Source organism: Somniosus microcephalus, chromosome 14 (genome assembly GCF_052327205.1).
Source record: "Somniosus microcephalus isolate GS21.2 chromosome 14, FLI_Smic_1.0, whole genome shotgun sequence".
NCBI classification, from domain to species: domain Eukaryota; kingdom Metazoa; phylum Chordata; class Chondrichthyes; order Squaliformes; family Somniosidae; genus Somniosus; species Somniosus microcephalus.
The window spans coordinates 102,626,238-102,652,632 of NC_141000.1; the positions used below are offsets into that span (position 1 = coordinate 102,626,238).

The 26,395-nt window shown below is 43.7% G+C and overlaps 1 protein-coding gene across 2 annotated transcripts in view; it reads right to left on the minus strand.

Moving 5' to 3' along the window:
- LOC147107781 (transmembrane protein 50B) overlaps positions 1–26,395 on the minus strand; it is a 93,390-nt gene that overhangs the window by 41,094 nt on the left and 25,901 nt on the right. For both annotated transcript variants that reach the window (XM_086007084.1, XM_086007085.1), the window contains exon 2: positions 13,301–13,479. In XM_086007084.1, coding sequence (XP_085863210.1) covers positions 13,301–13,399 — 99 coding nt within the window. In that variant the 5' untranslated portion in view covers positions 13,400–13,479. The remainder of the gene's footprint in view (positions 1–13,300; positions 13,480–26,395) is intronic.

Here is a 26,395-nt window from a genome sequence, read left to right on the forward strand (position 1 = left end):
GTGCAGCATGTGATTTAACAACAGGACTAAAATAAGGTAGAAAATAAAATATTCTGTACAATTCTCAAATCTGGAAAATTGACCCCTAACAGAATACAGGATACAAGTGGATGTAAAAGATCACATGACACCATTTCGAAGAAGAGCAGGGGAGTTATCCCCGGTGTCCTGGCCAATATTTATCCCTCAATCAACATCACTGAAACAGATTATCTTGTCATTATCACATTGCTGTTTGTGGGAGCTTGCTGTCCGCAAACTGGCTGCTGTGTTTCCTACATTACAACAGTGACTACACTTCAAAAGTATCTTCATTTGCTGTAAAGTGCTTTGGGAAAACCTACTTGACCATTTGTCTGTCGTAGATGCATCGGTCCATGACAGCATTGGTAGCAGTGACCACTGCACAGTCATTGTGGAGACTAAGTTCCGTTTTCACACTGTGGACACACTCCATGTTGTGTGGCACTACCACTGTGCTAAATAGGATAGATTCAAACAGTCTAGCAGCTCAAAGCTGGGCATCCATGAGGTGCTGTGGGCCATCAGCAGCAGCAGAATTTTATTTCACCACAGTCTGTAACCTCATGGCCCGGCATATCCCTCACTCTGCCATTACCACCGTCTGCTCCACCTGTGACAGAGTCTGTATGTCCCGCATTGGACTCATCAGTCACCTGCGAACTCATTTTTAATGTGGAAGCAAGTCATCCTCGGTTCCGAGGGACTGCCTAAGCATGGAGGAGTGTACAAGAGCATGCCAGGAGAAGCGCCAGGCGTACCAAAAAAATGAATTGCCAACCTGGTGAAGCTACAACACAAGAGTACGTACAGGCTAAACAGCAGAAACAGCATGCTACAGACAGAGCTAAGCAATCCCACAACCAATGAATCAGATCAAAGCTCTGCAGTCCTGCCACATCCAGTCGTGAATGGTCGTGGACAATTAACGGGAGGAAGAGGTCCATGAACATCCCCATCCTCGATGATGGGGGAGACCAGCACGCAAGTGCAAAAGACAAGGCTGAAGCATTCGCAACCATCTTCAGCTAGAAGTGCCAAGTGGATGATCCATCCCAGCCTCCTCCAGAGGTCCCCACCATCATAGAAGTCAGTCTTCAGCCAATTCCATTCACTCCACGTGATATCAGGAAACAGATGAACGCACTGGATATAGCAAAGGCTATGGGCCCTGACAAAATCCCGGCCGTAGTGCTGAAGACTTGCGCTCCAGAACTAGCCGCGCCTCTAGCCAAGCTGTTCCGGTAAAGCTACAACACTGGCATCTACCAGACAATGTGGAAAATTGCCCAGGTATGTCCAGTCCACAAAAAGCAGGACAAATCCAATCCAGCCAATTACTGTCTGGTAAGCGACACTTACTCCCCAATAACCTGCTCACCGATGCTCAGTTTGCATTCCACCAGGACCACTTGGCTCCAGACTCATTATAGCCTTGGCCCAAACATGGACAAAGGAGCTGAATTTCAGGTGAGGTGAGAATGACTGTCCTTGACATCAAGGCAGCATGTGACCAAGTGTGGCATCAAGGAGCCCTCGCAAAATTGAAGTCAATGGGATTCAAGGGGAGAACTCTCCACTGGCTGGAGTCATACCTAGCACAAAGGAAGATGGTTGTGGTGGTTGGAGGCCAATCATCTCAGCCCCAGGACATCGCTGCAGGAGTTCCTCAGGGCAGGGTCCTAGGCCCAAACATCTTCAGCTACTTCATCAATGGCTTTATCTCCATCATAAGGTCAGAAGTGGGGATGTTCAGTGATGACTGTACAGTGTTCAGTTTCAGTTGCAACTCCTCAGATAATGAAGCAGTCCGTGCCTGCATGCAACAAGACCTGGACGACGTTCAGGCTTGGGCTAATAAGTGGCAGGTAACAATCGCGCCACAGAAGTGCCAGGCAATGACTATCGCCAACAAGCGAGAGTCTAACCACCGCCCCTTGACATTCAATGGCATTACCATCACCGAATGCCCCACCAACATCAACATCTTGGGGGGGTCACCATTGACCAGAAACTTAACTGGACAAGCCACAGAAATACTGTGGCAACAAGAGTAGGTCAGAGGCTAGGTATTCTGCGGCAAGTGTCTCACCTCCTGACTCCCCAAAGCCTTTCCAGCATCTACGAGGCACAAGTAAGGAGTGTGATGGAATACTCTCCACTTGCCTGGATGAGTGCAGCTCCAACAACACTCAAGAAGCTCGATGCCATCCAGAAAACAGCCCGCTTGACTGGCACCCCATCCACCACCAGCGCACCGTGGCTACAGTGTGTACCATCTACAAGATGCAATGCAGCAACTCACCAAGGCTTTTTCGACAGCACCTCCCAAACTTGCAACCTCCATCACCTAGAAGGACAAGGGCAGCAAGCCCATGGGAACACCACCACTTGCAAGTTCCCCTCCAAGTCAAACACCATCCTGACTTGGAAATATATCGCCGTTCCTTCATCGTCACTGGATCAAAATCCTGGAACCCCCTCCCTAACAGCTCTGTGGGAGTATCTTCACCACACTGACTGCAGCGGTTCAAGAAGGCGGCTCACCACCTTCTCGAGGGCAATTAGGGATGGGCAATAAAAGCTGGCCTGGCCAGTGATGCTCACATCCCATAAATGAATTTAAAAAAAATCCCCCACCATCAACATCCTGGGGGTGGGGGGTAAGGGGAGTCACTAGGGCTACGGGGATGGAGCGGGGAATGGGACTGACTCGATTGCTCTGCAGAGCTGGCACAAACACGATGGGCCGAATGGCCTCCATCTGTGCCGTTATGACTATGACCATTCATCAGCAACTTAACTGGACCAGCCACATAAATACTGTAGCTACAAGAGCAGGTCAGAGGCTAGGTATTCTGCGGCGAGTGCCTCACCTCCCGACACCCCAAAGCCTTTCCACCACCTGCAAGGCACAAGTAAGGAGTGTGATGGAATACTCTCCACTTGCCTGGATGAGTGCAGCTCCAACAACACTCAGGAAGCTCAATGCCATCCAGAACAAAACAGCCCGCTTGGCTGGCACCCCATCCACCACCTTAAACATTCACTCCCTCCACCACCGGCGCACCGTGACTGCAGTGTGTACCATCTACAAGTTGCACTGCAGCAACTCGCCAAGGCTTTTCGACAGCACCTCCCAAACCCGCGATCTCTACCACCTAGAAAAGACAAGGCCAGCAAGCCCATGGGAACACCACCACTTGCAAATTCCCCTCCAAGTCACACACCATCCTGACTTGGAAATATATCGCCGTTCCTTCATCGTCGCTGGGTCAAAATCCTGGAACTCCCTCCCTAACAGCACTGTGGGAGTACCTTCACCACACAGACTGCAGTGATTCAAGGCGGCGGATCACCACCACCTTCTCAAGGGCAACTAGGGACGGGCAATAAATGCTGGCCTTGCCAGTGATGCCCACATCCCTTGAACGAGTGAAAAAAGAAAAAAAAATCATTATTTGGCAATCTTCTGGCTCCATCTATTGGCCATTTGTAGTGGACAATGAAATTCTTAATCTAGCTAATGCATCCCACAACTAGAAGTTAGAGTTGCTCGCTCCTTTCACCTCATTTCTAAAGGGATTGTTTGTTCGATTTCACTCTTCTAGACCAAATCACTTGCATATAAATGGAATAAATTTCTAAAGTGATTTCTTTTTTCAACCAATTTTACAAGAATCTTTGCAAACCTATGGTCATAAGGAAATAAAAAGAATGAATCTGGCCATCGCCATAATTTCCCTGCTTAACCTAACTTATAATAAAAACGATCACATCAAGTCTAGCGTACTTGATATTCGAATTACAAATTCCAGAAAATAGACAGGCATGAAGTATCATTGTATAGTGACTTAAAAATAATTCTCGGTTAACCTTCGGGCGAGGCGAGCGTCTATTGTAATTTATTGGTTGTGGACTTTAGCATCCCAGGGTCACGAGCAGCACCAATTTTCTAATGGTTTTCTGGACATAGGCATTTACTTTCCTCAAAGTAAAAACAGAAAGTGTGCTAGAAATACGCAACAGGTCCAGTAGCATCAGGAAACAGAAGCGTTTCTGCTCGAGATTGGTGGTTTTCTGGCATTTTCTGTTTCTAATTTCAAATTTCCAGCATTCTCAGATTTTTCTTTCTATCTCCAATTATTTTCTTTAATTAAAAAAAAAAATCTATTTCATTCTATTTGCATTTAAAAAAAAAATTCTACCGCCTTTCAAGCTACGTTTATTCTCTCCCTATAAAGCCAGGCAGTTTTCTTTCCTTTATTCTACGCTATTGAACACAGTTTTAGTATACTGCCACCCAAAGGTTTAAACAGGTGCTACAACACAAGCTGAACAAGCCACTATATTAGAGGCTCAAGGAGTAACACGATCTCAAGGCAGGTCTGTCTCACAAAAAGTATCCTGTCTTCATGTACACGTATGTATTTTGGTCCCTTAGTCCATAGGCTAATATTAACATGGGTTTTTTTTCTTGTTAAAACTATAATTGATTTTCAAATGGGGTAACAAGCATATGAACATACACACAAAGAATAATGAATTACTTTAACTTTATTACATATCAATTCTCAATACCTTAAATCCCAGTTGAGTATGCCTAACCTCTTTGCAGTTACATTCTGTGCATACAGCCATTTAGGCTCGTCCCTTCGCAATACATCTGAACAGCCCCTTGCACCATGATTGTACTGTGGGCTGCCCATCAGTTATTTTTTTTTCCACACTCCCAGGTGCTTTCCATACACTTCCAAATCTAATGAAACAAGTTTAATTTTCAGACTAAATGATTAGAAAACCTCTTCATGCCAGAGATATATTTGAGGGAATGTTAACTTTCTAATACAATGCAATTAATCCTTCAACCAGCATGGTAAAAATATATTTCTTAGCCCCTAGAAGAACTGCCAAGGACGAGATCAGGATCAAAATATCACGGCTTATATCAATTGCAGTATCTAAAGTTGTGACACCTCTGTATGGGTTAGAGACTAGTACAGTGTGGTGAATGATGCTGTTGATGGGGGGTGGGTACATACATAGATACATAGAAGATAGGAGCAGGAGTAGGCCATTCGGCCCTTCGAGCCTGCTCCGCCATTCAATGAGATCATGGCTGATCATCCAAATTCAGTACCCGGTCCCTGCCTTCTCCCCATATCCCTTTAGCCTTAAGAAATATATCCAACTCTTTCTTGAATATACTTAATGAACTGGCCTCCACCGCCCTCTGTGGCAGAGAATTCCACTGGTTCACCACTCTCTGGGTGAAGAAATTCCTCCTCATTTCAGTCCTAAATGGCTTACCCCTTATCCTTAGACTATGACCCCTGGTTCTGGACTCCCCGGCCATCAGAAACATCCTTCCTGCATCTAGTCTGTCCAGGCCTGACAGAATTTTATAGGTTTCGATGAGATCCCCTCTCAATCTTCTAAACTCCAGTGAGTATAAGCCCAATCGACACAATCTCTCCTCATACGTCATTCCTGCCATCCCAGGTATCAGCCTGGTGAATCTTCGCTGCACTCCTTCCATGGCAAGAACGTCCTTCCTCAGGTAAGGCGACCAAAACTGCACACAATACTCAAGGTGTGGTCTCACCAAGGCCCTGTACAACTGCAGCAAGACATCCTTGTTCTTGTACTCGAACCCTCTTGCTACGAAGGCCAACATACCATTTGCCTTCTTAACCGCCTGCTGCACCTGCATGCTTACCTTCAACGACTGGTGTACAAGAACACCCAGGTCTCTTTGCACTTCCCCTTCTCCCAATCTATTGCCATTCAAATAATAATCTGCCTTCCTGTTTTTGCCACCAAAGTGGGTAACCTCACATTTATCCACATTATAGTGCATTTGCCATGTTTCTGCCCAATCACCCAACCTGTCCAAATCGTGGTGGAGTTTCATGACATCCTCCTCACAGCATACCCTCCCCCCCAGCTTTGTGTCGTCTGCAAATTTGGAGATATTACATCCAATTCCCTTGTCCAGATCATTAATATATATTGTGAACAGCTGGTGTCCTAGGACCGATCCTTGCGGTACCCCACTAGTCACTGCCTGCCACTCGGAAAACGACCCGTTTATTCCAACTCTTTGCTTTCTGTCCGCCAACCAGTTCTCTATCCAAGTCAATACCTTGCCCCCAATCCCATGTGCCTTAATTTTGCACGCTAATCTCTTATATGGGACCTTATCGAAAGCCTTCTGAAAGTCCAAATACACCACATCCACTGGTTCTCCCTTATCTATTTTACCAGTTACATCCTCAAAAAATTCCAGTAGATTAGTCAAGCATGATTTACCTTTTGTAAATCCATGTTGACTTTGTCCGATCCAGTCACTGCTTTCCAAGTGCTCTGCTATTACATCTTTTATAATGGACTCTAGCATTTTCCCCACTACCGATGTCAAGCTTACCGGTCTATAATTCCCCGCCTTTTCTCTACCACCTTTTTTGAATAGTGGGGTAACATTAGCTACCCGCCAATCCATGGGTACCGTTGCAGAGTCTATCGAGTTCTGGAAGATGACCAGCAATGCATCTACTATTTCTAGGGCCACTTCCTTAAGTACCCTGGGATGTAGATTATCAGGCCCTGGGGATTTATCGGCCTTCAGTCCCATCAATTTTCCTAACACCATTTCCCTACAAATACTGATTTCTTTCAGTTCCACCCTTTCATCAGACCCTATATTCCCCGGCATCTCTGGGAGATTATTTGTGTCCTCCTTTGTGAAGACAGAACCAAAATATGTATTTAGTTGGTCTGCCATTTCTTGGTTCCCCATGATAAATTCCCCCGATTCTGACTGCAAGGGATCTACGCTTGACTTCACCAATCTTTTTCTCTTCACATATCTATAAAAGCTTTTACAGTCAGTTTTTATGTTCTCTGCAAGCTTACTCTCATATTTTATTTTCCCTTTCTTAATTAATCCCTTTGTCCTCCTTTGTTGAATCCTAAACTGCTCCCAATCCTCAGGATTATTGCTTTTTCTGGCCAATTTATATGCCCTCTCCTTGGACCTTATGCTATCCCTAATTTCCCTTGTTAGCCACGGTTGGGTCACCTTTTTTGTTTTATTTTTATGCCAAACTGGGATGAACAAATTCTGTAGTTCATCCATTTGGTCTTTGAATGTTTGCCATTGCCTATCCACCGTCAACCCTTTGAGTGCCATTCCCCAATCAATCCTACCCAACTCGCTCCTCAGACCATCATAGTTTCCTTTATTTAAATTGAGGACCCTAGTCTCCGAGTCAACTACTTCATTCTCCATCTTAATGAAGAATTCGATCATATTATGATCGCTCCGACCCAAGGGGCCTCTTACAACAAGATTGCTAATTAATCCTCTCTCGTTACATAATACCCAGTCTAAGATGGCCTGATCTCTGGTTGGTTCCTCGACATATTGGTCCAGGAAACCATCCCGTAAACACTCCAGGAATTCCTCCTCCACAGTATTGTTACTCATTTGGTTGGCCCAATCTATATGTAGATTAAAGTCACCCATGATGACTGCTGTGCCCTTATTGCACGCTTCTTTAATTTCTCTTTTAATGCCATCCCCAACCTCCGCCTTACTGTTTGGAGGTCTATAAACCACTCCCACTAACGTTTTTTTCCCCTTAGTATTTCTCAATTCTACCCATACAGATTCCACCTCATCAGAGCTAATATCCTTCATTACAATTGTGTTAATCCCTTCTTTAACCGGTAATGCTACCCCACCTCCCTTTCCTTTTTGCCTATCTTTCCTGAATATTGAATACCCCTGGATGTTGAGTTCCCAGTCCTGGCCTTCCTTGAGCCACGTTTCCGTAATCCCAACCAAATCGTATTTGTTTACTTCTATTTGCGCAGCCAATTCATCCACCTTATTACAAATGCTCCTCGCATTAAGACACAAAGCCTTCAGGCTTGTTTTTTTAACACTCTTAGACCTAGTATTTACTGTGGCCATGTTTGATTTAAACCGTTGATTTCTCTGACTGCCACTTTTGTTTTTCTCCTTCCTATCTTTTGCTTTTATCCTGGTTTCCCTTTCCTCTGTCTCCCTGCTTAGGTTCCCAACCCCCTGCCATTTTAGTTTAAACCCTCCCCCACAGCACTAGCAAATACTCCCCCTAGGACATTGGTTCCAGCCCTGCCCAGGTGCAAACCGTCCGGTTTGAACTGGTCCCACCTTCCCCAGAACCGGTTCCAATGTCCCAGGAACTTGAATCCCTCCCCCTGGCACCATTCCTCTAGCCATGTATTCATCTGAAGTATCCTTCTATTTCTACTCTGACTAGCACGTGGCACTGGTAGCAATCCTGAGATTACTACCTTTGAGGTCCTGTTTTTTTAATTTATCTCCTAACTCCCTATACTCCGCTTTTAGGACCTCATCCCGCTTTTTACCTATATCGTTGGTGCCTATATGCACCACGACAACTGGCTGTTCACCCTCCCCTTCCAAGATGCTCTGGGTAAGGGGAATAAAAGACCAGTGTCTACACGACCAAAGATCCCTGTTCTATATTGAGCTGCTAGTTGCAATGACCCAATTTACACACTCAAGGAAAACTTTACAGTGGAGCCTGATTAAAAAAAGAGACTTCCTTAAAACTGAAATGTATTTATTTTTAGTTTGGATGGAGGAGGGGAATGGAGTAGTTATCGGTGATACAGTTGTAGGTCCCTATGGCATAACCCTCTCAGGGTCAGGGACAGAAAGCTTAAAAAAGGTAATAGGGCATCAGGGGAAAAATAGAAAAAAGTTAAAGCTAATGCTACTATATCTGAATGTGCAAAGCATTCGCAGCAAAATAGATGAATAGCACAGATAGAAATAAATGGGTTTCATCTGATAACCATTACAGAGACATAGTTGCAGAGTGGCCCAGGTTGGGAATTAAATATTCCAGGATACTTGACTTTTAGAAGAGATAGGCAGAATGAAAAAGGAGGGGGGGGGGGGGGGTAGCCCTGATAATAAAGGATGGGATCAAAACAGCAGACAGAAAGGATCCGCTTAGAAAAAAAACATGCAGAATCACTTTGGGTGGAGCTAAGAAACAGGAAGCAGAAAACACTGGTGGGAGTAGTTCATAGGCCGCCCAGCAGTAGTTAATAGTAGGAAATTAGAGGTGTGTGTAACAAGGGTAATACAGTAATCATGGGGGACTTTAATTTTCATATAGATTGGGCAAACCAAATTTGCAGTATTAGTGCAGAGGACGAGTTCATGGAATGCTTTCAAGATAGTTTGAGCTCAGTATATCGAGGAACCAACTAGGGAACGGGCTATTTTAGATCTAGTATTGTGCAATGAGACAGGGTTAATTAATAACCTTGTAAAGGAGTCCCTGGGGAGCAGTAACCATAATATAACTAAATCCCCCTCACAACTTTATGTTGAGTTTAAGTGTGAAACTAGGGTCTTAAATCTGAACATAGAAAACTACGTATTTAGGAGAGGCGAGTTGGCTAAGGTAGGTTGGGAAACTAGATTAAAGGATATGATGGTAGATAAGCAATGACAAACATTTAAAGAAATGATTCATAATTCACAACAAATATACATTCCCTAAAGGAATAAAAAAACCCACAGGAAAAATGGTCCAAATACGGCTAACAAGAGAAGTTAAAAGATAGTATTAGATTAAAGGAAGAGGCTTATAATGTTACCAAAAAAATAGTAAGCCTGAAGATTGGGAGGATTTTAGAATTCAGCAAAGGAGGGCCAAGAAATCGATGGAGAGAGAAAATAGAAGAATAAACTAAAAGCATTCTGGAAATAGTGGGGAACCAAGGGTCTAGTGAGATAAAGGAACTTAACGAAAGTAGTATTAGTAAAGAAATACAGGAGACTTTGGTTTATCCGGAGGTTGTATGTCCGGAAACCTCGATCTACCGGCAGAAATCAGGAGCCGTTTTGTTAGGTTTTTTTTCTTCTTGTGGCTTTTTTTTCCCCCAACAGTCAGGCTCTGGAAAGTCTCTCTGAAGCTGTTGCTAAGCTACAGAGACGCTTCCAAGGTACGGGCCGACTGTTTAGAAGCTGTTGCTAAGCAACAGTGTTTGTTGTCAGATACGGAGATGAAAACCTCCGTATGCTTCAACATTAACGCTGGTGTGTCCGGCAGTTTTGATAGATCGGCAACAGCTCGGTCCCGTCGGTGCCGGATATAACAAAGTTTCCTGTAGTACTGCAGAAATTAATGGGACTAAAAACCGACAAATCCCCTGGACCTGATGGTATTAAAAGAGGTGGTTGCAGAGATAATGGATGCATTGGTTTTGATCTTGCAGAATTCCCTAGATTCTAAAATGGTCCCCATGGATTGGAAGGTAGCAAATGGAACCCCGCTATTCCAAGAAAGGAGAGAGAGAAAACACAGGGAACTATAGACCAGTTAGCCTGACATCAGCTGTCAGGAAAATGCTAGATTCTATTAATGGTAACAGGTCACTTAGAATATAATTGGGCAGAGTCAACATGGATTTATGAAAGGAAAATCATGTTTGACAAATCTGTTAAGAGTTTCTTGAGGTTGTAACTAGCAGGATAGATAAGGGGGAACCATTGGATGTAGTGTATTTGTATTTTCAGAAAGCATTCGAGAAAGTGCCACACAGGAGGTTATTACACAAAATTAGGGCTCATGGGATTGGGGGCAATATAAAATAGCATGGATTGAGGATTGGTTAACAGACAGAAGGCAGACAGTAGGAATAAATGGGTTGGCAGGCTGTAACTAGTGGGCTACCGCAAAGATTAGTGCTTGGGCCTCAGCTATTTACAATCTATATTTGATGAGGGGACCGAGTGTAATGTATCCAAGTTTGCTGACGATACAAAGGTAGGTGGGAAAGTAAGTTGTGAGGAGGATGCAAGAGGCTGCAAAGTAATATAGACAGGTTAAGTGAGTGGGCAAGAAAATGGCTGATGGAATATAATGTGGAGAAATGTGAAGTTATCCACTTTGGTAGGAAAAATAGAAAAGCAGAATATTTTTTAAACGGAGAGATTGGGAAATGTTGGTATTCAGAGGGACCTGTATGCCCTTGCACTAGAATCACTGAAAGTTAACATGCAGGTACAGCAAGCAATTAGGAACGCAAATGTTATATTAGCCTTTATTACAAAAGGGTTGGAGTATAAGAGTAAAGAAGTCTTACTGCAATTATATAGGGCCTTGGTGAGACCACACCTGGAGTACAGTGCGCAGTTTTGGTCTCCTTAACCAAGGAAAGATATACTTGCCTTAAAGAGAGTGCAACAAAGGTTCACCAGATTGATTCCTGGGATATGGGGGGGGGGGGGGGGGGGGAAATTGTCCTATGTGGAGAGATTGAGGAGGCTAGATTCACTAGAATTTAGAAGAATGAGATGTGATCTCATTGAAACATACAAAATTATTACAGGGCTCGACAGGGTAGATGCTGGGAGGATGTTTCCCCTGGCTGGTGAGTCTAGAACTAGGAACGCAGAAACAGGAGTAGGCCATTTAGCCCGTCGAGCCTGTTCAGCCATTCAATGAGATCATGGCTAATCTGCGATCTAACTCCATATACCCACCTTTGGCCCATATTCCTTAATACCATTGGTTAACAAAAATCTATCAATCTCCGATTTAAAATTAACAATTGATCTAGCATCAATTGCCGTTTGCGGAAGAGAGTTCCAAACTTCTACCACCTTTGTGTGTAGAAGTGTTTCCTAATTTCACTGCTGAAAAGGTCTGGCTGTAATTTTTAGACAATGGCCCTTCGTCCTAGACTTCCCAACCAAGCAGAAATAGTTTCTCTCTATCTACCCGCTCTGTTCCCTTTACTATCTTGAAAATTTCAAACAAATCACCCGTACGACCAGATTTAGGAACAGCTTCTTTCCCAGGGCTGTCATCCTACTGAACTCCACAAATAAACTCTAAAGCCTGCACATCTGCCAATGCACTTTATTATGGTTATGTTTATGTATTACAAGCCAAATGTATGTTGAATGTTTAAATGTCTTAATCTAAATGTACACTCTCGGGAGCCGCAAGCCTACATTTCGTTGTACTGCACTTGTGCACTAACAATGACAATAAAAGTTGATTTGATTTGATTAATCTTCTAAATACTAGGGAATACAACTCTAATTTGTATAATCTCTCCTCGTAACTTAACCCTTGAAGTCCAGGTATTATTCTGGTAAACCTACGCTGCACTCCCTCCAAGGCCAATATATCCTTCCTACAGGGTGGTTCCCAGAACTGCTCTCAGTCAGGTGTGGTCTAACCAGGGCTTTGCACAGCTGCAGCATAACTTCAACCCCCCTTGTAGTCCAGTCCTCTAGGTATAAAGGCCAGCATTCCACTAGCCCTTTTGATTATCACCCCCCCCCCCCCACCTCTCTCTTTCCTCCTTTAAGATGCTCCTTAAAACTTATTGCTTTGAACAAGCTTTTGGTCATTTGCCCTAATACAGGATTTTTTTTTTATCTGGCACCGATGGGACCGGCGTGGTGCCGGTTTATCAAAAAGTCCGGATTACAGAGAGGTATAGTAAAAGGTACGAGAGCCCCGTACACGGCCACAGATCCAGGCGTCCCTGTTGCATGGCAACAGGTGCAGGAACCCCGGCCACAGATCCAGACGTCCCTGTTGCATAGCAACAGATACAGGAACCCCGATTACACGGCCACAGATCCAGCAACGGCCACTAATATGAAGTAAAACTTACCTGAACCTACTCCTGAATTTTGCCGGTTAACAGAGATTTCCGGTTATTTAGGTGCCGATAAATCGAGAGTTTCCTGTATCTCTTTATATGGATCGGACTACGCTCCTGTGAAGCGCCTTGGGACGTTTTACTACATTAAAGGCACTATATAAATACAAGTTGTTGTTTAGTAGTGTTCACAGTTAATGGGACCCTCATAATAAGGTTCCTTTCACTATAAATGCATTTCACTGGCTCTCAAATAGTACCTCAACTGCATATGAAAAATACATCCAGTAACAGGGTAGGTAAAAATGATTAGGATGATTTGCTTGACTGGTATGTAAACATCGACATGGACTGGTTGTGCTCAATGGGCTATTACCTTGTTGTAATTTCTGTGTATAAATGGTGTCAAGAGAATCTTTCATTTTCTCTTTCTCCGTTTCATGAATCACTAGCATATAATTTATAGTTTTCAAAAAGTACATAGTCATGTTGAATACATCTACAAAGTGAGGCACTGAAAAAAATAACCACCGGTTTACAAATATAATTTATTCGCAGAACTTACCAACACCCCTGCAACTATAGAAGCAACAGTATTTCTGCTTTCTCCCCAATCAATACATTCAAATTCGGGCCAGCGGAAATTGTCCAGGAATCCTGCCATCTTAAAGCTGCTGTTGGGACCGTGCTCTTCTCGCTGGACCTCAACGTAGTCTTCGGCCTTCAAATTCAGTTTGAGTTTCACTGAAAGAAAAGGTACACATCAATTATTATTGCTTTTCCAAACAGCAACTCCTACCCCACTTCATTGTTGAATAAGATGGGGCCGAACCCACAATATAGCTGGTCTGAATGAAACATAGAAGATAGGAGCAGGAGTAGGCCATTCGGCCCCTCGAGCCCGCTCCGCCATTTAATGAGATCATGGCTGATCATCCAAATTCAGTACCCTGTCCCTGCTTTCTCCCCATATCCCTTGATCCCTTTAGCCTCAAGAAATATATTCAACTCCTTCTTGAATATATTTAATGAATTGGCCTCAACTGCCTTCTGTGGCAGAGAATTCCACAGGTTCACCACTCACTGGGTGAAGAAATTCCTCCTCATTTCTGTCCTAAATGGCTTACCCCTTATCCTTAGACTGTGACCCCTGATTCTGGACTCCCCGACCATCGGGAACATCCTTCCTGCATCCAGTCTGTCCAGTCCTGCCAGAATTTTATAAGTTTCAATGAGATCCCCTCTCATTCTTCTAAACGCTAGCGAATAGAAGCCCAATCGACCCAATCTCTCCTCATACGTCATTCCTGCCATCCTGGATTATTCTGTTCTCTCGGACTCAACTGGTCCCAATTATTCTAATTATTACTAGGCCTTCTGATTTGAGTTTTGCCCCAAGAGTTAAAATTACAAGCTTCTGAAGGTGAAAATGAAACAAAAATATGTTCTTAATCAGACCGTTTTTAATGAGCGTTTAATCATCAAAATAACTCTGGGAATGAATGTATACAATATTTCAACTCTCTTTACAAAGTACTGTATATTAATGCTAAAGTATAAAATGTGTCATTAGCTGCATTCTCAGGAACAATGTTCAGCCATCCATAAACGACACGGGCAACTTAGTGTGCTTTACTTGGTGCTAACTGCAATGGGAGAGAATAGATGGCTCACACCAGAAGTGCAGTTTGGAGACACTGCTGTTTGGCTGCAGTGGAAAATGTTAAGTAAGATATTGGGTTTTATTGGCAAAGGGACGGAGTACACACGGAGAGGTTATAACGTTGCTGAAGGTAGCATTGGTCAGACCCCATCGCAAGTTCTGTGCACAGTTCTCATGGGAAGGATATTACTAACCTTTACAGAGTACAGAGGCTTTTCCTGTTCTTCACTGGAAATGAAGCATATTTCAGTATTTAAACAAGCTGCACAACAGCCAGCAGATACTGGAGCACACAGAAGTGCTCAACGTTGTTACACCCTCCCAAAAAGGAAAATACCCTACAAATGAGCAGAGTTCTTGCAATGAGGCTCCAAACACTTAGGAAGTGCTTGTTCAGATACTAAGTGCTTTGATTTGGATAAAATTATTGTCCGTACTATACAAATAGCTTTTACAGGAAAATAATTCCAGAATGCATTAATTTCAGTTACTGTGGGGCACCAGCAAAAGAAAATTCCATTCTTGGGCGGAGAAGAGAAATTCTGCAAAAGGAGTGCCGGATATTAGCATTAAGGAAATTTGAGTCAACTGAAATGTTTTATTAAAAAAAAAAACTCTTTTTCACCTTAGGACTCGTTCAAAGAGGGCCAATAACGGATGGAAATTTAGGTCCCAGTCACAGCTTCGACAGGTTCATTTTTTTACAAGATAAACATTGGATTTGTCAGCTCGAACAATATGAATCTACTTCTTTCCTAGGAATTTTGATATCAAACAAGCTCAGCTTCCACCGGGCATGAATGCACTTGTCATAATTTTTTCACTAACCGGCAGTCACACCCACATAACCAGTGACTCACGCGCCAAGCTTGGCATTGAGCCATGGGATTGCTGCATCATTGTAGAGAATTTTACCCTTCTAACCTGACTCAAAGTCCTGGGTGTTGGCTTTGGGTGAAAAGGGTGACATTTTATTCCCAAGCACTTGCATTCTTCTCTTTCATTGGAAGAATATTCATTTATATAGCACCTTTCACGTCCTCAGGACGCCCCAAAGCACTTGACTGCCAATGAAGTACTTTTGAAGTGGAGTCACTGTTGAAACGTAGGCAAACCCAGCAGCCAATCTGCGCACAGTACGCACAAGATTCACTTCTGAAGCACAAGATTCACTGATGCAAACTAAACAGCTACCTAAAAGTAAATGGCGAATAGCTCTGAAAATCTCAAGACACTCCCACAATCTTCATTTCATCAAAATATACAATGTTCTCACAAAATATACCGCAAAGCTGGTATATTATATACAGTATGTTTTACGTGACCCGAGAGCCTCAAATAAAGTGGACATAGTCTGACTTGCATGAAACAGAACCCTGATGATGCTCTCTTCCCAACTGCCTCACAAGTGAACGCGTCCCAATGTTCTGCTTCTCCCCGCAGGCCCTAGTCCTGCTGCTCTGCCTCCAGCACTTGAAATATGCGTCTGTTTAAAATTAGAATTCTAAATGTTTAAAGTGCCAGTGAGCAGAACTCGTGTTGACTGTACAAGCAGCTGTTCACAGTACTAGCTGGTAACTTCCTCTCTGTTCAGGTGGGCAGGTAGAGGCAGAATGTTTCCTTTTAATTTTTTTAAAATATAAAATGATTTGAAACAAATATCGGAGTCACACAATGGAGATCATGATTACTTTAAACTGTGAAACAAACTGGTTTTACAGCATGTGAATAAACTTCAACCTACTATCCAAAAACTACCATGAAACACAATGTGAATAGAAGTGTGGGAAAAATAGCTAAATACCTAATAAATGCTTATTACATTTTTTTTTTATAAAGCTCATGAATAATTCACGAGGTAAGAAGAGGCAAAGCGTAAACAGAAACATTTGGGTTTGTGCAGTACCAATTCCAGTCGTCTCTCTCACTTTTAAACACTATTTCATCTTTTATATTTATCCTGTAGCACAGACAGTCAGACACTCATTGATGGTTAGTGACGCAGTCCATCAAACCGGTTCCAGAAGATGCCTCAATTTATTAGTCATCACATGAAAAGGGTGAATATCGCAGAGAGTAGCAACAAAAAGCATGGGAGCAAGAGGAGGGTGTGCTCAGAAATCCGTACCCGCAATTTGGACCTGTGCAAAATAGATTTTAAAACTGTTAAATGGCTTTGGAAAGCACATTTATATTCTTTGTTAGGATTAGGCAACATATTTGTGTGCGTTATAAATAAAAATGAAAAGGTTAAGATTTTTTACGCTCAGTTTTATCAAGGTAGGTATTAATTACTGTGCAGTCCGGTGCACAAGTCAAACTTTGTGAATATTTTCCTGACTTTTAAATACAGGAAGGCAACACCACACCAGCTTTTGAAGAGAAGTCATTTCGTTATATTTTGGATGTTTGAGAGTTAGGTTACAAATTAACCACACAAGTTGGTGAAAGGGCATCAATTAGGATGCAAGTGAAGTCCTTGACTGTGCCATCCACTCTTAAAACTCTGCTCCACTGTGCGTTTCTTCCACTCTACTTTTGGTGGCCCCCAAACTATCAATCTCACTAAACCCTTCATTTTAATATGTCTCACCTTTCAAAACCACCTTAAAATCTATCTAGTCAACTGGGCTTTCGGTCACTTCCCCTCAATTCCACCCCAGCCAAGTCTGTCACCCACCTATGAAGACCATGAGTCATTTTGCTATGCTAAAGGCATTATTTAAATCCAAGCCGTTTGGTGGCAGTGCTTACAAGAACTCAAACATTATTATTTGGTCAGGGGGTTTTATCCATGTGTTAGCAGGGCTTGTGGAGAGAATTACCAGCTTGGTGGCTGGTTTCTAATTTATGAAGCAACTTGTATCAGCATGTAAATTGTCTCAGCAGTCTCATCCCACATCTGGGAGAGTTTCTAGAGTGGGTAGGGAGATCATGTCGTGTCACTTTACAGGCTTTGACATATTGGCCTGGAATTTGTGGTCGGGATGACATCATTCCCCCTTTGAAACTGACCGCAACTTCGGGATTTGGCGCATGCGGAAATCCTGAAGTTGCAGTCAGTCATCGACTGCTCTGAAACAGTCTGGGCTGTGCCCCCCCCACCCCACTCACAGAGCCGGCAATCTGTGTAATCAGCCAAATCATTGAAACTTATAAAATTCTAACAGGACTAGACAGACTAGATGCAGGAAGGATGTTCCCGATGGTGGGGGAGTCCAGAACCAGGGGTCACAGTCGCACTCCCAGTGCCACGTGCCAGTGAGTATAGGAATAGGAAGATAGAACAGATGAATGCGTGGCTAAAGAGTTGGTGCAGGAGGGAGGGCTTTAGTTTCCTGGATCACTGGGTCTGCTTCTGGGAAAGGTGGGACTTGTACAAGTCGGACGGTTTACACCTGAACCAGAGGGGGACCAATATCCTTGCGGGGAGGTTTGCTAGCACTGTTGGGGGGGGGTTAAACTAACTTGGCAGGGGGATGGGATACAGAGTGGAGCTATAGTAGGGGGTGAATTACAGCCAAATACGGAGGAAAAAACAAGTCAGCTGGGAAGGCAGAGCAAATATGTGAAGGCAAAAGGGAATATGGCAAGGCTGGAAGGCATTTATTTTAATGCAAGGAGTCTTGCAAATAAGGTGGATGAACTGAAGTTGTTGTTGAACACATGGGAGTACGATATTGTTGCTATCACGGAGACATGGTTGAGGGGGGGTCAGGACTGGCAGCTCAATATTCCGGGGTATAGAATCTTCAGGCAAGACAGAGGGGGGTGTAAAAGGGGAGGGGGTGTTGCAATATTAATTAAGGAGTCAATTACTGCTGTAAGGAGGGATGATATATTAGCGGGTTCCTCTAATGAGGCCATATGGGTAGAACTTAAAAACAAAAAGGGGGCAAGCACTTTGCTGGGAGTGTACTATAGGCCCCCAAACAGTCAGGGGGAGATAGAGGAACAGATATGTAGGCAAATCTCAGAGAAGTGCGAAAATAATAGGGTAATAATAGTGGGGGATTTCAACTTCCCCAATATTAATTGGGATAGTCAGAGTGTGAAAGGCTTAGAGGGTGCAGAATTCTTAAAGTGCATCCAGGAGAGCTTTTTGAGCCAGCGTGTAGAAAGTCCTACAAGAGAGGGGGCGGTACTGGACCTAATTCTAGGGAATGTAGCCGGGCAAGTGGTGGAAGTGTCAGTAGGAGAGCATTTTGGCGACAGTGACCATAATTCGGTGAGATTTAAGCTGGTCATGGAAAAAGACAAAGACGGCCCGGAAATAAGAGTTCTAAATTGGGGGAAGGACGATTTTAATATGATAAGGCAGGATCTGGCCAAAGTGGACTGGGAGCAGCTACTTATAGGAAAATCCACATCAAAGCAGTGGGAGACTTTCAGAAGGGAAATAGAGAGAGTACAACGCCAACATGTTCCCGTAAAGGTCAAGGGTGGTACCAACAAGCAAAGGGAACCTTGGATGACAAGGGATATACAAAAATGCATTAGGAAAAAAAGGGGGGCTTTTGGCAGTTACAAAAGACTAAAGACGGAGGAAGCCCTAGGAGTATAAAAAGTGCAGGGGCATACTTAAAAAAGAAATTAGGAGAGCGAGGAGGGGCCATGAAATAACACTGGCGAGCAAAATAAAGGAAAATCCTAAGATGTTTTATAAGTATATTAAGGGCAAGAGGATAACCAGGGAAAGGGTAGGGCCCATTAGGGACCAAAGTGGCAATGTGTGTGTAGAGCCAGATGATGTAGGCGGGGTTTTAAATGAATTTTTTGCATCTGTGTTCACTATGGAGGAAGACGATGTAGACATAGAAATCGGGCAAGGGGACTGTGATATACTTGAACATATTAGCATCGAGAGGGAGGAGGTACTAGCGGTTTTAGCAGGCCAAAAAGTGGATAAATCCCCAGGCTCAGACGAGATGTATCCCAGGCTGCTGTGTGAGGCAAAGGAGGAGATTGCAGGGGCTCTGACACAAATTTTCAGAACCTCTCTGGCCACAGGGGATGTACCAGAGGACTGGCGAACAGCTAACGTAGTACCATTATTCAAGAAGGGTAGCAGGGATAAACCAGGGAATTACAGGCCAGTGAGCCTAACATCTGTGGTAGGGAAATTATTGGAAAAACTTCTGAGGGACAAAATTAGTCTCCACTTGGAGAGGCAAGGATTAATCGGGGATAGTCAGCATGGCTTTGTCAAGGGTAAATCATGTCTGACCAATCTGATTGAATTTTTCGAGGGGGGTGACAAGGTGTGTGGATGAGGGAAATGCTGTGGATGTGGTATACATGGACTTCAGTAAGGCTTTTGACAAAGTCCCGCATAGGAGACTGGTCAAGAAGGTAAGAGCCCATGGGATCCAGGGTGCCTTGGCACGTTGGATCCTAAACTGGCTGAGTGGCAGGAGGCAGAGGGTGATGGTCGAAGGTTGCTTTTGTGACTGGAAGCCTGTGTTCAGTAGGGTACCTCAGGGATCGGTGCTGGGTCCCTTGCTGTTTGTGATCTACATAAATGATTTGGATGAGAATGTAAAAGGTATGATCAGTAAGTTTGCAGATGACACGAAAATTGGTGGGGTGGTAAATTGCGAGGAGGAAAGCCTCAGGCTACAGGACGATATAAACGGGTTGGTCAGATGGGCGGAAAAGTGGCAAATGGAATTTAACCCTGAAAAGTGCGAGGTGATGCATTTTGGACAGACAAATAAGGCAAGGGAATACACAATGAGTGGTAGGGCCCTAGGAAGCTCAGAGGGACCTTGGTGTACATGTACATAGATCCCTGAAGGCAGCGGATCAGGTAGATAAGGTGGTTAAAAAGGCATATGGGATACTTGCCTTCATTAGCCGAGGCATAGAATATAAGAGCAGGGAGGTTATGATGGAGCTGTACAAAACGCTGGTAAGGCCACAGCTGGAGTACTGTGTGCAGTTCTGGTCGCCTCACTATAGGAAGGATGTGATTGCTTTGGAGAGGGTGCAGAGAAGATTCACCAGGATGTTACCTGGGATGGAGCGCCTCAGCTATGAAGAAAGACTAAACAGGCTGGGGTTGTTTTCCTTGGAGCAAAGAAGGCTGAGGGGGGACCTGATTGTGGTGTACAAAATGATGAGGGGCATAGATAGGGTAGATAAAGAGGAACTTTTCCCCTTAGTAGGGGGGTCAATAACAAGGGGGCATAGATTCAAGGTAAGGGGCAGGAGGTTTAGAGGGGATTTGAGGAGGAACTTTTTCACCCAGAGGGTGGTTGGAGTCTGGAACTCACTGCCTGAAAGGGTGGTAGAGGCAGGAACGCTCACAACATTCAAGAAGCATTTGGATGAGCACTTGAAATGCCATTGCATACAAGGCGATGGACCAAATGCTGGAAAATGGGATTAGATTGGACAGGGCTTGATGGACGGCGCAGACACGATGGGCCGAAGGGCCTCTTTCTGTGCTGTATAACTCTATGACTCTATGATAAGGGGTAAGCCATTTAGGACTGAGATGAGGAGGAATTTCTTCACCCAGAGAGTGGTGAACCTGTGGAATTCTCTACCACAGAAGGCAGTTGAGGCCAATTCATTAAATATATTCAAGAAGGAGTTGGATATATTTCTTAAGGCTAAAGGGATCAAGGGATATGGGGAGAAAGCAGGGACAGGGTACTGAATTTGGATGATCAGCCATGATCTCATTAAATGGCGGAACAGGCTCGAGGGGCCGAATGGCCTACTCCTGCTCCTATCTTCTATGTTTCTATGTTTATTTCAGGTTTGTCTTTTCCCCATGTGAGAGCCCCAATCTTCTTTTGCGCTCTCTAACTATTTAAAATTTTTTAAATTAAGAGCTAACTCACTTCCTTGTTCGCTGTCTGTGAAAACTCTGCCTTTTGATTGGCTGCTTAGACAGCCAGTTGACGGCACAGCAGTTCGAATAAGGGGATCCCCGCTACAGTCCGTTGAATTGAAGGTCGGAAAACCCAAAAGGTCTCGACACAGAGATTGAGAGATCCTTGTGCAAAGCATACCTCGAACACCTTCACTTCGCTGCTGACCACGGATTCCGGGCCATTAATTAGGCTTGCTGATCTCGAGTACAGGAGAGCTTACCATCATTTGACATTTCCCACCCATAAACTAAAGTAGTAAATCACCAGGGTTTTACGCATTGTGGTGGAGATGGGCGGGGGAAGGGGGAAATGGACGCGTGGGGAGAGTGAACAGCAAAGTCATCACTGGTGTGCTCTCACGTACCTCCCAGTGGCAGGATTCAGAACACCGGCAGAGCGTCTGGGGCAAGTTGCCTGCACTCTCGGCCACCGCATAGTATTTGAGGCGGAGACAATGAATCAATAAGATGGTAAAGAAAAATTTAACTCACCCCCTCCCCAAAACAAAACGCAGATATACCATTGATGATAAACTATTTTTGAAAATGTTAAACCTTGAATGTAATTTCCCAATCAACATTAATAGATTGGTAAATCCCAACTTTGAATTTTCCTTCCTTGGTCCGCTCGGCGAACCAGTACCCTGGAGATACTGTAACCCACCAGCTCGATATGCCACCTTATGGGAAAGACATCATCGATATTCTAATGGTCACGCGTGTAGATAAAGAACTGAACTGCGGTTTTTGCATTTCAAACAGCGCTCTGAAAGTAGTAGCTTGGCATAAGAACAGAAGACCAGATGAATTTGGAGCAGGAGTAGGCCATACAGCCCTTCGAACCTGCTCCGCCAGTCAATAAGATCATAGCTGATGATCTACATCATCTCAACTTTCCCACCCTATCCCTAGATTACCCTAGAGTCTAAAAATCCATCTATCTCAGCCTTGAATATACGCAATGGCTCAGCATCCACAACCCTTTGGGGTAGAGTATTGCAAAGAATGGCAGGCAACCACCTATTATCATTCAAGTTCAAAACACAAAACACTTAGAACACACGCTGGGGGATTGAAGGACTTGCTGAAGCTGCCGTTATATTGGGTCAAGTACCATGCTAGTGTCGCCAATTCCTGCACAGCTGCTGGATCGATGATGCTCTCTTCCAACAGTAAACCTGCTGGATTTGCCAAGGCCGGCGCCCGTGAATACATTTTTTTTTTTTTTTTAATATAAAAATGAAAATATGGTCCTCCTGGCAGCCAGCCTTCAGAAATCCTGAAAATCTACTTTGGAGTTGCCTGTGCAAGGTTCATGCAAGCAGTCAGCGACACTTAACCAAGTATAAAAGCAGCTTAACACTGCACAAAGATGCTAGTGAATGGAAGACACACCCTGGGAAAAGCAGCAGCTATAACAGTTCCCTGTACAGAGAAGCTGGAAATCAGCTACTACTAGTTTCCAAAGCACAAGCATTTACAGGAATATCAGAAGGATTAGTCAGCCTCCTGTAGGGAAGAACGCTATTTCGGTACAACTGATACTTCTTCGGATTTCACTTGAGGGAGCATGTCCGTTTCATGCAACTTTAGTAAGCTTTCACAGGCTGCGGAGTACATGAGGATTGGATTACTAACTAATAACTCTTCTTACAATTTTAAGGATAAGCAAGCTATGTTATAGATCGATTTCAGACCCTGTGTGTCGATTTCAGCCTCAGTTTAGAGAGGATATAAAAAATAGCCTCAGACATTCCCAGTAGCCTCATTCAATCAAATGCAGCAAGTAACACCCAGTACAGGAAGTGCTTGCTTGGCAGTTATGGATTTTGTAAATATAGAAGTTAATTTTTGCCTGCCGTAATCAATGTTTCCCCCTAATTTTTGGGGGGTTCGTGGTCCCTTTAACGGGCTGCGCGGCCCATTCAAAGTTTCACACAAGCACAAAATTTCATATTGGAAAAACCAGAGTCAATTAAATGGCAATTTTTCACAAAAACATTGCACTGATGGATTTGTACAATAAATTGAATTGTATTGATGCTCTTGGAACAGAAACACATTGATCCCCATTTATCAATTAGGCAACCAATATAGTCTTGACATATATCAAGTTGGCTGTAATTTCTTCGAACATCCTCAACACAGACTGGTTTGGGGGGGGGGGGGGGTGGAGAGAGGGGGAGAAAGAGGGTAACGTAACCATCAAGATTACACACAATAGCAAGACAGATTCAACACAAGATTACACACAAGACAGATTCAACAACAACTTGCATTCATATAGCGGCCTTAACATAGATATGGACACGATCATATATACATCCTGGCTTATCAATACAAAAAGAACCTACAGGCCCCTGTTTCACCCATGAACGAAAACCTAGCCTGTTGCGTGCCTCGAGTGAAACAGGATGCCGCGGCACTGCGCAGGATGCTCGCTACTTTCTCCTGTTCGCTGCTACAATTGGCGGACACCACTGTTTCAGACTGTGTAGTCAGGCTTTAATTTAATTTAAATTTAAGAAGTTAAACAGAGACAGAAAGACACAGCAAGAAACTAGTAGTATAATACTTGACTTACATAACACACAAATGCTTTCAAAACAAAAAAAAGACACTCCATATCCCTTGTTCTTTTCGGTTTCTTCTGACTGAGCCCCTGATGGATGCTACACGGGAACGACTCATGGAGTCCTTCACGGTCATGGTATCGGCAGAGTGAAGCAGCAAAGTGAAAGTTATAAAATTGAAAGTGATATTGGGTGCCCTTTCTTTGAAGTAAAAGGTCCTCTCAGTTTGCTTCTGACATTTGCTAGCCATTGAACTCGCATTGTGTTCAGTTCTCACATATCCATCAATGCTTCTAAATAATGTACAACCTCAACTCCTCTTAGAACAAAGCACCTTTGATGGTTCAGCTATTGGAAACTAGTAAAAAAAGAAATCATCAGGGTTTGGCAGTTAACAAACGTGCAAGTTCCACAAGATAGTCAGTACTCAAAAGGGCTAATCTGCACCGTCTCGTTTCAGCAGTGTGTGCCAGTGGCAACACAGTGGCTTTGGGTGTATTTTTATATTGCAGTTCACTGCTGTGGTGACTAGTTTACTACTGTATTGTGTGATTGACTGGAGCTTGAGGCTATATATATACCCATTGTTCTTCAAAGGGCCAATAACTTGATTAGCACTTAGAACTAAGCTTCTGCACCTTGGCTCTTCTACAGATCAAAATAACCTGCCTGCATTCTCACAGAAAACTGGACTCTGCCCTTCCTCTTGATGTTTAGTTAAGGGAGATCAGCTTCAATCTTAACTCCAGTTGTTGCAAAATTATACAACTTAAAATTCAGAATTTTTCTCGTTTGGCGCAGGATGAAAACTCTGGTGTCATCACAACATCTAAATGTTTCAATATCCATGCTCCACCTGGATATCCATTCTACGTATAACAGAAAACGCTGGAAAAACTCAGCAGGCCAGGCAACATCCGTGGAGAGAGAAATAACATCCGTGGAGAGAGAAATAGAGTCAATGTTTCAGGTCGAAACCCTTCATCAGAACCCATTCTACATTTTGGCATACCTTTTATTTGGACAAGAGCTCACTGCAAGATCATAAGATGAAAGGGCTCCTCTCATCCTTCCAGGAGACCAACCCTACTATTTTTCCATTACACAGTTAACATCCAACTTAAGTCAGATAAATCTCAGTTTCATATCTCATTCGAACGATGGCGCCTCTGACAATGCAGCACTCCTTCAGTAATGTACGAATGTCAATGTAGGTTATGTACTCAAGTCCCACTGTGGGGCTCAAACCCTTAACCTTGTGATGCAGAAGCACGGGTGCTACCAACTGAGCCAAGTGTAGTCAGCAACTGGAGCCCATGCTAATTTTTGCATGACCTCTTCATGGCTCAAACAACAAGTGAAAAATGAGGATGTTTGGAATAAGACGGGAAGTCAGGTGGAAATCTTTCACACAAAGAATACCAAAGTCATGAAATATGTTACTGGGGAAGGCCATGCAAGTGGACAATGGGGTCAAGAAACAATTGGATGAGTTTCCAGAGAGAAGGGATTGAGGGACCTTTATAACACACCAGTTCGGCCCCAGCTGGAGTATTGTGCCCAACTCTGGACACCACACTTTAGGAAGGACATGAGGGCTTTGGCGAGGGTACAGAAGAGATTTACTAGAATGGTTCCAGGGATGAGAGATTACAGTTACATGGATGGACTGGAAAAGCTGGGGTTGTTCTCCTTAGAGTGGAGAAGGCTAAGAGGAGATTTGATAGAGGTGTTTAAAACCTGAAGGGTTTAGATGGAGTAAATAAAGAGAAACTGTTTCCAATGGTGGAAGGGTAGATAACCAGAGGGCGCAGATTTCAGGTGATTGGCAAAAGAACCAGAGGCGACATGAGGAAAAACATTTTATGCAACGAGTGGTTAGGATTTGGAATGCACGGCTTGATAGGGTGGTGGATACCGATTCAATAGTAGCCTTCAAAAGCGAATTGGATAAATACTTAAAGGACAAAAAAGTACAGGGATATGGGCAACATTGGACCTAGGATCAGCTGGGCCAGTATCGGCCATGGATCAAACCTGGACCGTGCTGCGTCTGGAGGTTCCGCACAGGCCGCTCACCGGCTTTTATATGGAAGAAACTGGCCACGCAGCCAGTTCAAGGGACCATGCATGGAAAAAAGAGAGACAACATAGGATATGGGGAAGGGATCAAACCTGGAACTTTCCTGTGTGAACACCTCTTGTGCACAACCCCGTTATAGAGCAGCTTTGACAGATATGTTGGGAATCAGTTGTGTCCTCCCTCGGTTGCGAGTCGGGCGAAATAGGAACGAGAGTGGGACTAACTGGATTGCTCTTCGAAAGAGCTGGCATAGACTCGATGGGCTGAATGGCCTCCTGTGCTGTACAATTCAATGATCTGGTGAGAAGGAAGGTGGGTGGAGTTCTAGCAGAAGAAATAGGATTGTTCGTCCTCTTGCTAAAAATTATATTCTTTCCATTTTTATCTTAAAAGTTAGAGGATAAAACATCACATTTTAATAAAAGCAAGACTAATTTAAAAGAAATCCTCCTTCCCGT